This window comes from Teleopsis dalmanni, chromosome 1 (genome assembly GCF_002237135.1).
Source record: "Teleopsis dalmanni isolate 2A chromosome 1, ASM223713v2, whole genome shotgun sequence".
NCBI lineage: Eukaryota > Metazoa > Arthropoda > Insecta > Diptera > Diopsidae > Teleopsis > Teleopsis dalmanni.
In genome coordinates this window covers 1,773,189-1,787,037 of record NC_051846.1, presented here as the reverse complement: position 1 = coordinate 1,787,037, position 13,849 = coordinate 1,773,189, and the positions used below count along the sequence as shown (strand labels likewise).

General features: G+C 26.7%; 1 protein-coding gene across 1 annotated transcript in view; it reads right to left on the bottom strand.

Annotated features, from left to right (window-relative positions):
* Window positions 1-6,791: 6,791 nt before the first annotated feature.
* The window catches only part of LOC119669157, a 7,574-nt gene continuing 516 nt past the window's right edge, over window positions 6,792-13,849 (bottom strand). Inside the window, exons 2-15 of the mRNA XM_038078993.1 lie at window positions 13,640-13,729; window positions 12,966-13,055; window positions 12,699-12,788; window positions 12,053-12,142; window positions 11,814-11,903; window positions 11,369-11,461; window positions 11,137-11,232; window positions 10,821-10,913; window positions 10,215-10,295; window positions 9,084-9,116; window positions 7,668-7,680; window positions 7,352-7,610; window positions 7,175-7,295; window positions 6,792-7,111 (exon numbers count right to left, since the gene is read on the bottom strand). Coding sequence (XP_037934921.1) covers window positions 6,860-7,111; window positions 7,175-7,295; window positions 7,352-7,610; window positions 7,668-7,680; window positions 9,084-9,116; window positions 10,215-10,295; window positions 10,821-10,913; window positions 11,137-11,232; window positions 11,369-11,461; window positions 11,814-11,903; window positions 12,053-12,142; window positions 12,699-12,788; window positions 12,966-13,055; window positions 13,640-13,729 — 1,491 coding nt within the window. The 3' untranslated portion in view covers window positions 6,792-6,859. The remainder of the gene's footprint in view (window positions 7,112-7,174; window positions 7,296-7,351; window positions 7,611-7,667; window positions 7,681-9,083; window positions 9,117-10,214; window positions 10,296-10,820; window positions 10,914-11,136; window positions 11,233-11,368; window positions 11,462-11,813; window positions 11,904-12,052; window positions 12,143-12,698; window positions 12,789-12,965; window positions 13,056-13,639; window positions 13,730-13,849) is intronic.

Here is a 13,849-nt window from a genome sequence, read left to right as displayed (position 1 = left end):
CTAATTCAGTTTTAAATCGGAAACCAAAAAAGAAATTATATTTTTTCCAGGGCGATAAACAGAACCGAATTACAGACATTTACTATATAGTAGATTTCTGCTAGTTTAAATTTTTGGTAATTCGGTTCCCTATATAGTCCCGCAAATTTAGGAAATAAAAAATATGTAATATGTGCCTTCTATTCTGGATTATGCACTGATTCATTAATCCGGATCACATGTTAATAAATCATAAAGTTGCATAAATCATACTTATGGATTATGTGCTTGTATGCATGGATATTTTATTAGTTTAAACGCTTTAGATATTTGCTCTTTGCTAATACACTTTATCATATGAATATGTAATGTGCCTTCTATTCCGGATTGAGCACTGAGACATAAATCCGTATCACATCTAAGAACATGTTTGTTTGATGGTCTAGTTATATAAATCATACTTGTGGGTTATGTGCATATACGCATAGATATTTTATTACTTTAAACGCTTTGCTCTTTGCTACACTTTATCATATGAATATACCATTTAATTTGTGGATTGATATAATGAGATTATTCCTATTTTTTTATTATTTTGTAATGTATTTTCTATTTATCTCGATTGACACTAATTTAAATAATTCCCAATTAGTGGAGTGCCGCCATATATCGGTTCAATACTATACAGTATTATTCTCGGTCTGTATAATTTTGTTGCCCAATCGTACGTTTTTAGAGTAATCTAACATTTTTGTAGTCGTCTTAGTGGGTATTTATATTTTTATAAATATATATATCAAATTAAATTGCAGTTTATCTGTCAAACCATATAAAACAGCAAATAATTTCAGGGTATTCGTGCTAATCTGACAAAATATCTAGTGCTATAAATTAATCTTGAGTGCTATATATTTTACCCTACATTTACCAATCGAAAATAACTATTTTAATATCATAATAATAATAATATTTAACAACTATGACTGTTCCGTTTTCCTATTCATAATTAAAAGAATTTAGAGTATAGGAAAAATAAAGTACAGGAAATTATTTATATCCAGACCCATCTAAAACTCCTTAAGCTTCATAATGTGTCACTTAGGCGTTTTTTGAAATAAATTGTTATTTAAACAGAATTCAGTTTATATCTTTTATAATGTTAAAAAGTGTGGAAAGACACGTCTACAAAATATCTCCCACTGATTTTTTTTGCTTTTTTTAAGCACCCCTTTGTCCGTCTGGATTTTTGTAGACCACCCATTGCGCACCGCAACTGCAGTAGCTTTTTCAGATTTTTGAATGAAAATATCTATCTTAATATTTCATTTATGAGTGTAGTTGAAAATTATGGGATGAGTGCCGATTTTTTTTATATTTTTTCTAGCAAACTCTTGCTGATCTCAATATTTTTAAATGGAATGGTATTACGTCAAATCTAATCATCGCACTGTAACTTACTTAATTTTTTTAGGTCGTGCTGAGAAATTATACAATTTTCAACGAATGTGTGTTAAAATTAAATTTTTTTTGTTAAACAAGTGGTGAATAATTAAAAAAGTGTTAAACAATGAGATTAGTTTAGTTTCACAGTTTATATAATATAATTATTTAATATATAAAGATTATCTATCTCCTATTGTTTTGTTATTGTCGAAAAAATTATGCATAACATTTAGGTTTAATTTTATTTTGGTACAAGTATGTACAAATCAGAGGTATGTATGTATCGGCAGTATTATTTTTTATAAAGCAGGCAAAATAAATACTAAGTACATAGCTAGGCGGTGGGTTTTCGGAGGCTGAAGCCCATACCGAAACAAATCAATATGTGCCCATATATAACAGCGCAACAAACTTTTTTTCTTAAATCCATTAATTAATTGCTTTAATTTTTTTCAAATTTTTTAACGGAAACATATAAAATCTTTGAAGTATTTTGTATATTTAGAATTTCATATTATATTCGGTTTTTACCCTGCAAGCCTTTCCAGAGCAACCTAATTTAGTTAATATAGTGTACAATGGTTCTCTAATGTGTTTGCTTTTTTTATAGTTTGAGTAGTTGTGTTTAATAATATTTTAAAAAAAATTCTTCAGAATAAATTTAGCTGATGATTGAGGTCTCTATTATTTTTATAATTGTACATATTATCTTACATTCGTAAGAAAATTCACTTTTGACTGCGAAAACACTACATTCATAATAAATAATAATTAGGAACTAAAATCCAGCCTAGAAGTTGGCGGGGAAGTGATGTCATTGAACTGCTGCGAATGTGTAACGTATTATTTAATAAAAGCATCTTTAAAATGTCATTCAAGAACGCATAAGGCATAAGTTTTCTCTGTTTGTCTTTCAGGGTCACGTGCTCTTAGTATTTTATTTACCCTTAAAGAAGTTCCAGATCCGAAGGTAGAAACTTTAAAGGCATAAAAAGTATGTTGGTGTATATTCTTCTGTAGTTTAATAAAATATATTATTGGATGCTATATATGATTGACGAATTCAAATGTTTAGTCTATGGTTTAACATTCATAAGTTAGCCAAAGCCTTGTTTTGGCTGTTGCTAGCACTTTTTAACGTATCTTTAGATCTTTAAGTGACGTTCAGTGCCCTTCGGATCGGTATAATGTGCAATTCTTTGATTTTACTATTTGCTTAGACTACACTTAGGGCACAACATGATTTTATAAAGTCGTAAGAGAATGTTCTTTGTTCACAGACATGATGCTTTCGTATATAATTTTTGTTAACATTTAAGTCTAGACAACTGATTTTGTCATCCCATTACATATCAATGTAATACATGTTGTTGACGATTAAATATACAGAGGTGTTAAATTTGCATGACTTGTGCAAGATGGATGATGGGCAGTATTACGTGTACAATATTTACAAATTGATTATCTATTGTAATACGGTATACCTTTACAACATTATATAGAAATCAGGAAAAAGCCCACAAACCATTGATGAATACTTGCTAGCTATTTTAACCGATTGAATATGGCTATAAATTATAATAGCAACTAATTCGTCTTATGTGAATATATACGACCTCTATACTCGAATGCAGTAGTAGTATTTCTATGAATGTTAAACCAAAAGTTCACAATTCTAAATTTTCTGAAAAAATATTATTGTAATTTAAACAATGTTCGGTTAAGTAAGGTTGGAGTGGAGACCTTGTGTCCAAAGCCCACTTAAGTTGAAATGATGGCACAGATTTAGCGTATGTACATGCGGTAACTAGAGGGTAGCGTACGAGCAACATGGAAAGGCACGACTTTCCTATTAGGTAAAGACGAACTAACCTGATAATTCTATCAATTTGTTTAAGTCCTTATTTTCGCAGGAATTTAAGGAGGCAAACGTTACAATTATTCTTTAATCGCTCATCGAGGGTTAATGAAAATAGAACAATTCCATACATAGTTTTTCATATTGGCTAAATCCCTAATTTTGTAGAAACTTGAAGAGAGAAACTGTACAATTATTCCCAGTTCGTTTGTCGAGGGTTAATTAAAATAGAACAATTCCATATATGTATGTATATTATTTGATTATTTGATCGAAAAAAAACCTCTTTATTATTTGATATTGTTATTTTAAATTAAAAATATTTAGCATTTTATTTGTAATTAGTGCTATATTAAATAATATATAATAAATATTTTTAATTAATAAGAAACAGTGGAAAGCACTATTTAATATTGTTTTTATACAATATTATTTAAAATCACATAACACACAATTTTTTTTTCGCCGTTTTCAATGGATCTGTTTGTTTCACCGAAAAAAATTCAAAATGTTTAATCTTGCATTACTTAAAATCACCCCTCCATGTCTGCAATTACATGTTCTTAAATTGCTTAATATTATTAACCACATAATTATATGATAATGCATTGTGTTTCTTTTTTGTTGTTGTCAACAGTTATTCAAAAATTGCTCATCAAATGCTTGAAAGAGAATTGGCACAACGGCTCTCCGTACGCCAACAAGTGCTGCTGCACCTTAAAAATAATATGGATCACATAAAGGAAAAATCACAAATAAAATTTAAATCAGTCTCTTGTTATACTTCGAATCGATGGTCGTGGCGGTGGCGGTGGTCTGTCAAAATACTCGAATAAAAACACTGATTAACGTAATAAACGGTACTTTATTATATATATTATTGTCGTTATATAAAATATATATAAATATATTATCTACAAGACTAATAAAAATTGAAGACAACTTAATGTACATTACTGTGATATATTAAATAATAAAAACTGTGTTAGATATCTGTTAACCGTTAGATGATAACCGATCCAGCGGTGTTTTATTTAAATTAAAAACATTTATTATTTTGTACCATTTATAATACTTTTTTTATATTATAAAATTAAAAAAAAATTAGCTCTTCAATTGCTATATTTATGTAGCAATTAAAAATGCGATAAAATTACAATTTTTAATTCATAAAAAATATGCAAAATTGTTGTTGTATTGTTAAAGTGTCTTTTCATTTATTTGTTTATAATTTTTGTTGATTCTTTATTTTATTTTTGTTTTTGCTTCCTTTGCATTTTACACATATCTTCACACGAGTATATGGTATTTGTTAAACAGCGTCAAGCTATAATTCGGCTGCTGTTATTTAATTCCTGTTGCTTTACAGACAACATCGCACTGTTCATTAACACTTTGTTACAAAAACATAGAAAAATAAATTTCTATGTTATTGCTTTATAATACGATTACAGTTATATACTGCAAATTACATTTAATAAAATAAAGACATTTACATGTAAATGTATTAGATAAATATTTTCTCAAATTTTTTAAAACAAATGTTTAAATAATTTCTATTTAATAAAAATGTTTATAAATGTTAATTTAAACATATAAATTTGGTATATGTAATAATTTTTTACGGGTTAGTTGGTCAATAAAATAGATATAAAAAATTATTATTTATTGTTTATATTTAAAAACGTTTTATATTTTATTATAATACTTTTCCTATATTTAGACTATCTGTGATAGTCATATTCATTTATATTTCATATAAATTTGGTCTAAATAATATTTATGTTTTGTAAAGAGTAATTAAATTAAAGTAAAATTAATTAATTTAATTAAAGTATTTAATTTTGTAGTGAAAGTAAACAATAAATTATAAAGTAATAAACAATAGGTACATGTACTAATATAATTATGTGCACATAATGTTATGTTAAGGGTCATATTATGTACTCGTGTATATAAGTAAATCAATTTGTAAAATCGCACAAAAAAAATTGGAAATAATACTTTAATGAAAAAAATATTTTTGAATAATTTATTATAATATGATATTTATATATTATATTAAATATATACAGTATAATAAATTGTAATATTAAAATATATTATGAATATAAATAAATATAGACAATATAAATGTGATATTAAAGTATAATATATATATATATAATATATATATCAAATATCAAGTTCTCGCTATTCAGCAACTCTAAATTATTTTTTTGTATTGAAGACATATTTTCTCCTTTTTTGAAGAAATTTTTGAAACTCTTAAAGAAAATGTATTTGAAGTTTTTGTTATTATATGTACTTTTGTCTTTTTATTGATTCTAGCAATAATGTTAGATAATATTAACCTACTTTTTTGAGTTTTGAAAAATTGTTTGATTCAGATCTGGCTATTAAATATGTATCGTTCATATATGTCAGTAGTTAAAAAAAATCTATCTTAGTATATTAATTTTTTTATAAGTGATCTAACAACATATTTTAATAGCTGATAATACATCACTAAGAAATGCATATTAATAGTGGTTGTCTTACAGGAAGAGTATTTCTGCCTAGAGAAGACTGCCAATTGCAATGTTTCCGTAAATTTGTCACATAAGTTAGATTAATATGGCGTTCGTCATTTGTATTGAATTAGAACTAAAAACTGGTTCCTAATGACCAGTATTTCAAATTATTCTGTTAGTGGCATTGTATAGTTGTGAATTGTATTTCAGTGGTACTGATGTTAGTTAAGATTCATTATAGTACTCATTTAGTTCTGAAGCTTTGTATTGAAGGATTAAAAAAAGATTTTTAAAAATGTTTTGATATAAAATTTGTTTTTAATATATTAATATTTAATTTTAAAATTTTATAACAATAAATAAATTAAAATGCATAATTGCATTTTAAGATTTTAACAGTTTTAAAATTCCTAGATTGCATAGACTATGTTTAAACTTTAAACTCTATCGCTACTAAATAATTTCATTTCAGTGCGTATGTGTTTAAATAATAAATAAATAAATAGAAAATATATTAATAAATATTTTTAAAGTGATATATATTATATTGTTGGACTTAATTTTAAATACGTTGTGGCATGAATTTAATATGAAAAGGTAAGTAAATTTTTGATCATATTACTGAATTTTGAATTAAGTACTTTAATAACTTCTCATTTATATGACATATAAAAATATATAGATAACAAATATTTATATTATTATTACCTGTACACCAGGCAGAGGTTATCTAAAAGGAATTTCCATTGCTTTCTTTCAAAATTTTCAAATTATTTGCAGATAAATCTATCTGCAAATCCACAATATCTTAATTTAGATTCACAAAGGGGCCAACTAAATTTATTGAAATAGAAATTATGCAAACCATAGATTTTGTTGCCTAAAGTTCGAATACTATCTATAATAGTTCATTTCATATTTTACAAAAGGCAGTATTTATATATTGATGCTAATAATTTTTTCAAAGTTTTATTACAAGAAATTTGATAAATTTATTCTAATAATTTTTGAAACTATTGTATGTTTAATCCATCGAGATCGTTTCAGTTTTAATGAAAAATACTAATCAGTCGTCATCGTGATTACACTGGGGCAAACTGCGTTTACGCTTAAATGACGCTATAGCTTTAAGCATATCACGTGCTCTGGACTTTGAACGACATGGTTGGTCTCCTACTATTACATCTTCGTACATGTTTTCATCCCGAATTGGATTATATGTAGTTGTTGATATGTTGTAAGTTCTTGTAATTTTACTATCTTCATCCAAAGTTACTTCACCTTTACGAATAAGGCTGTAAAATGGTTGTGCGTGTATCTGTTTAAATAAAATAAATCCTTGTTGCATAAAGAAATAAATTAATTATTTATAATAAATTACTGGTGGATGGCAATTTTTGTATATCAGATCTGCCAAAATAAAAGTCTTTATAGCTGCATTGAGTTCAGTATTAAATTGACTGTCATAATATGAAAAAATGCCTCTAACTTTAAAATTAAATCTGAAATAAACATTATTAATTTAAAATAATTTTTTTCTATATGGTTTAGAACTTACGTATCCCTGAAATTAGCACTTCTCTTATATGATTCTATATTATCTTTTTCGACCTGAATTCGTTTGAGGAAGGCTTCTATTAGTGATATCGGCTCCACTTCTGGCAAATTTGGATTTACTTTATAGTTCTCACCTAACGTTACTTTAAAAGACAAGTTATTAAAATCTAACTTTCCCTGCAATGTTTCCACTATAGCTCCGGGGCAGTTTTCATCCTTTATCAATTTCTGTAATTGCATTTTAACTATATGTTGACGTTCTGATAAAGTACAAGATTATTACAATTTAATAATAAAAAATATTTGTTGCAAATTACCTTTCAGTGTTAACTTTTGAAAATATGCAAAAAAATAGAATAAATAAAAAGTTTTTGTTATTAAATTTACTCTTAAAATATTTTATATTTAATAATATTACTATAATAAACTGAATGCGAAAATGTGCCTGTGTGTGTAAAAACAGAATAGGAATCTACATATAGAATTTGTTATTTAATCTATTTTGATTTTTGAAAAAGCGTTCGACTCAATTTCTTGAAGTGTATTTGGATATGCATAACATCGGTATCCCAGAAGAAAGTAAATCTCTCTGATACGCAGCAGCTACAACAGTTCTGAATGTGCAATGATGCATGAAGGTAAAGTGTCGGATATTTTTATTGCAATGTCTGGAGTAAGGCAGGGGTGTATATTGTCACCCGAGCTGTTTTTAATCGCTATCGATGCTGTTCCTAACGAAAATAATAGCCGTGGCATTGTATGGAGTTCTTTAGACCCAAATGACCCACTAGAATCTTTGCATTATGCAGACGATAAATGGGAATTGGCACATCCTTTAACCGATATGTAGCGAAGACTTCAAAATCTGGAAAAAATGCTAATTCTCGAACTTAAAAGCCAAATTGTGGAACAAGTAAATGAATTTCAATACTTGGGAAGTGTAGTAGTTATTGATGGTGGCACTATACATACGAGACATGAGTACAAGAATACGAAAGACGATTGGCGTGTTTACAAAGAGGAACACAAAATGGAGATCTAACTTTTACAGGTTAACAACGAAAGTTAACCTTTTCAAAGCATGTGTTTTATCCGTACTGCTATATGGTTGCGAAACATGGCTCGTAACCGAGATAATTCAAAACAAAGTGCGTGCGTTGGTAACCCGTGCTTAAGGAAAATTTTACGCATCTTTTGCCCACACCGAATTTTAAACCAATAACTGTGGGACAGAACGAATACAAATGACATCAACATGAATATCCGTAAGAGAAAGTTTGGCTGGATTGGTCACACCCTACGAAGTTTGTTTTCAAGCCCTTACGTATAATCCGCAAGGCAGTAGAAGAAGAGGTAGGCCTAAGATTACCTGACGCAGATCAACACTAAACGAAATTGACAGCTAATCTGCACACTTTGGCAGATCATACATCAATATCGTTGAGCTCAGAGAAGTGGTAGTAAAAAGGAAAAGCTGGACGTAATTTGTAGATAGCTTATGCCTAGTATAGAGACAGCTTGGAATCATGTGACGCCATTCTTAATATATATTTAATTAACTTAACTATAGAGACGATTAAAGTAAAGACGAAATTAGAGTATATTAAGGTAGTAAATGATATTAAAGTATATATATAATCATTACTAAGTTGTTTAAACATTGATAATAATAAAATCGCTGTTTCTTAATATGTACCTGTTTATTTTTTATACATGTTTATTATTTTACTTACTTTTTTACAAGCCAAATCCATTTCTTGAGGGCACTAAAACCATTAATAAGATTAGTTAAATTATTTATAATATATAAATATAAATATAAAATTATTTTAGTATCTAAATTATTTAAAACCCTGTATTAAGTAAATTATTGTAATTTTTGGTAAAAATCTAATTAGATACACAAGGTATTCAGGTTCAACATATTTTATGGGCGGATTTTGTTTATAGACACAGATTTTCACAGAAATTGACGTCATAGTCTTTGATTTGGCTGAATGAAATAAAAAGACCCGTAACTTTTTTCTTTTGAAATAATAAGAACCGAATTTTAAAAAAAAATTTTTTGATTTATTTTAAAAGATGGAATTTTGGGATTTTAATTTTGGGCCGTATCTTAAGCCATTTGAATGGTACCGACTTTAAGTTGACATAGTTTTAATAATAATTAATTAAAGAGGCTATAAATTGTTCCACAGGTAAAATTATTTTTATTTTATTTATAATATAAACAGTTAATTTGAAAAAAAAATTTTTTTTACTATATAATGAACTATATAGTTTACTATATAATCAAGAATTATAATACCATCCTGAATTAATTAATAAAAATTAATTAATTAATCAAATTATACATATGTTCTTGTGAAACATATTTCGATAAAAGTATTTATATTTTTATAGTAATTGATAATTTATATTTATTTATATATTTATTATATAAATAATAATTTCATTATAATATATAATATATGTTATTATTTATAATATATATATATTTATTATATTTTTGATTTGAATTTATTAAATTATTTGAAAATAAAACTGAAGCAAAAAAGTCTGGACTATAGAGATAATAATGAAGATTACATTCATACTTCATGGTGTTCAAAATATTGGAATGTTTGGATTATTAAGTATCTTCATTATCGACAGTATACTGCATATAGCGAAATTTCTTTTTATTATGTTCGACAAATCTATTATTTTTAAATCAAATAGCTTATAAAAAAATTATAGCAATAATATTACAGTTACATAAACATTTTTTCCAATTGAAGCATTATTATTGTTAGGGAATGTGGCACTGTGACCGTCGGGTCTATTGTATTCCCAATTGAAATATAAATTAAATTAAAACTTACCTTCTGCTTACAATCAAATTCTAAAGCTTTTTTTGAAGAATTCTTTCCAGCTTGGTTACGTTCTTCTGGAGGCGGTGAACCCTGTAATGTATTTTTATATAAATAAAATGTATATCAAATTTTAATAAATCTAGAATCCGTGTTAGAATAATGTTATAGAATACCACAAATTAAAATGAAAAACATTAATATTTTGTATATAAGAATATATAATATGCATTATAAGAAAAGGCACACTTCACCATAATATTTATAGACCAATTTCGCTGAGAAAAGTAGAGAAATAGAGTTGTTGCGTCTAAAGTGATGACAATATATTTGTGTTACTTATATAGAATCTATACTTTCAATCTATACTTTTTTAATTTTAGAAAATAAGAATTTCATGTTTGCAATAAATTTACTACTAAGGATGGAAGTTTTTGCCTTTGACTTTATTTCAAAAATTCATTCCCCTTTCTTTCAAAAAGAGAGAAAGATTTAGATATATAGAAAGAGATATTACTTTTTTTAAAGTAATATGCGGATAAATATAATTTTTGTATTAACAAATTTTTAATTGACGGTAACAGTTTTGATTATGTAATGTCATGAAGCTAAACTCACCTTTTCACCGCAGCCAGATGGAGAATTCTTTTTCGACGGATTTTCACCACATTTAGATTGCTGTTTCTTGTCATCACATTTTTCAGGTGTAGCCTATCATATGAATAAGTTAAATTATTATTGTTTTATTATAATTGAAATATATATATTTCTTAATTCAGTACCAATTATATTAAAAATTTTTTTATTTGTTCATTTAAAAGCTAAAATTTTTGCTGTCATATGTATTTGTATTATATTTATATTGATAAATTTTCCCATTACTAAAAACTTATTTATGAACTTCATTATTAATTGTACTTAAAGCTAAACTCACCTTTCCACCACAATTAGTTTGTGAGCTCTTTTTCGATGAACTTTCACCACATTTAGATTGCTGTGTTGGATTGCTGGCACTTTTTTCTGGTGTAGACTGTAAAGTAAATAAGTCATATTATCTTTGTTTTATCATAGCTATTAGTTAAAAGATATATATTTCTAAAAGATATAATTATTTCACCCCATCGCAATCAGATGGTGATGTCTTCCAAATGTAAACTTAAACTCACCTTTCCACCACAACCAATTTGAGGACTTTTTTTCGATGGATTAATACTATTGTTTAATTGCTGTTTATTGCCACCACTTTTTTCCGGTGTTGACTGTAATGTGAATAGGACATATTATTCCTGTTTTATTATAGTAAAAAATTAGGATATATATCTACTTAGTTTAGAACAAATTGTTTTAAAAATTATTTCATATGTCGATTGAAATGCAAAAATTATTTTTACACATAACAGAAGTAACTACCTTTGTTTTATTATAGATTTAATTTAAAAAATTCGTGTTTCTGAATTCAGTACCAATTATATTAAAAACAATTCAATTGACTGCAATAGATTATTGACTCAAATGCAGAATTTATTTCTGTTGTATGTATTTATATTCATAAATATTACCTTCCTACCACGATCAGATTTTGAAGTCTTTTCTATATAAAGTTAGACTCACCTTTCCACCACAACCAATTTGAACACTCTTTCTCGGTGAACTCTCACCACAGTTAGATTGCTGTTTATTGCCACATTTGTCTGATGCAGACTGTAATGGATATAAGTTATAAGATCTTTTCATAAATAAATTTAATTTTATTCTGTTCCAACTCGATTGTATTACACATTCTTTTAAATTACTTTAAGCGCGGAAATATTTTAATTATAATTAATTACATTTATAAATAATCAAGTTACCTTTTGATCACAACCAATTTGCACACTTTTTCTTGAGGAATTTGCCAGAGATTGGTGTTGTTTAAACTGCTCAAAGCTATCATCTAAGGACTATAATGTAAATCATAATAAGTTTTTGTATCAAAATCAAAAGTGAGGCTTCAATACGCTGTTAATTATTTATATAAAGAATTAATTTAAATGGAGTTATCCAATGTGTGGGTATAGATGGTAACAGCTTAGCCATTACTTAATGCTTGCCAAGACATTTCAAGGACTCGAGGGTTTGATTATTGCTTAATTAAATACAATTCTTTGAGTAACTTAATAATGAAATTTTCGGTTCGGAAAACATAAATTACAAATCAAAAAAATTTGTAGGAAAACTTTGCTATAACAGTACCATTCTTTTAAGACCACATATTTTCCATATCTATATGTTATATATAATATCAAACACAATAAAATAATTATCATGTGGTTTGTGTAACACATTATTTATAAAAAGTATGGACCTATCACACTCCCAAATTAAAATTAGATAACACAAATGGTCTTTTGACAGTTACTTGTAGATTTTTATTGCTTCAGCTGTGATAATTTTATATAATGATGTATCCAGCAAGTGAAAATTATTTTCTTACATATTAAAGTAAACAAAACTCACCACTTCATCACAACCAATTTGAGGACTTTTTTTCGATGAACTCTCACCACAGTTAGATTGCTGTTTATTGCCACACTTTTCCGATGCAGACTGTTATGAAAAAAAGTTATATCTCTTTGTATTAGAACAATTATAAATAAAAAGATTAATGTTCTTATGACATTTATTTTATTCTGTTTGAGCTCGATTGTATTACACATTCTTTTAAATTTTAAGTGCGGAAATATTTTAATTATAATTAATTACATTCATATATAATTAAGTTACCTTCTGACCACAACCAATTTGTACACTTTTTCTTGAGGAATTTGAAAGATTTTGGTGTTGTTTAAACTGTTCAAAGCTATCATCTAAGGACTATAATGTAAATCATAATAAGTTTTTATATCGAAATCAAAAGTGAGACTTCAAAACGCAGTTAATTATTCATGTAATAAATTAATTTAAATGGAGTTATCCAATGTGCGGCTAGAGATGGTAACAGCTTAGCTATTACTTCATGTTTGCCAAGACATTTCAAGAAGTCGTGGGTTTGATTCTTCTTTAAATAAATACAATTTTTGAGTAACTTAATAATGAAACTTTCAGTTCGGAATTTAGTGTTTAATACACACTATGAAAACGTAAATTACACATCAAAAAAATTTGTAGGGAAAATTAGCTTTAACTGTAGCATTCTTTTAAAACCTCATATCTTTCATATCTATATCTTAAATATAATATCAAAAACAATAAAATAGTTATCATGTGGTTTGTGTAATAAATTTATTATTTATTAAAAGTATAGGCCTATCACACTCCCAAATTTAAATTAGACTACACAAATGGATTTTTGACAGTTACTTTTAGATTTTTATTGCTTCAGCTATGACAATTTTATATAATGATATATCCACCAAATGAAAATAATTTTTTTACATATTAAAGTAAACAAAACTCACCTCTTCATCACAACCAACTTGAGGACTTTTTTTCGATGAACTCTCACCACAGTTAGATTGCTGTTTATTGCCACACTTTTCCGGTATAGACTGTTATGAATAAAAGTTATATCTCTTTGTATTAGAACAATTATAAATGAAAAGAGTAATATTTTTTATGACATATTTATTTTATTCTGTTTCAGCTCGATTGTATTACACATTCTTTTA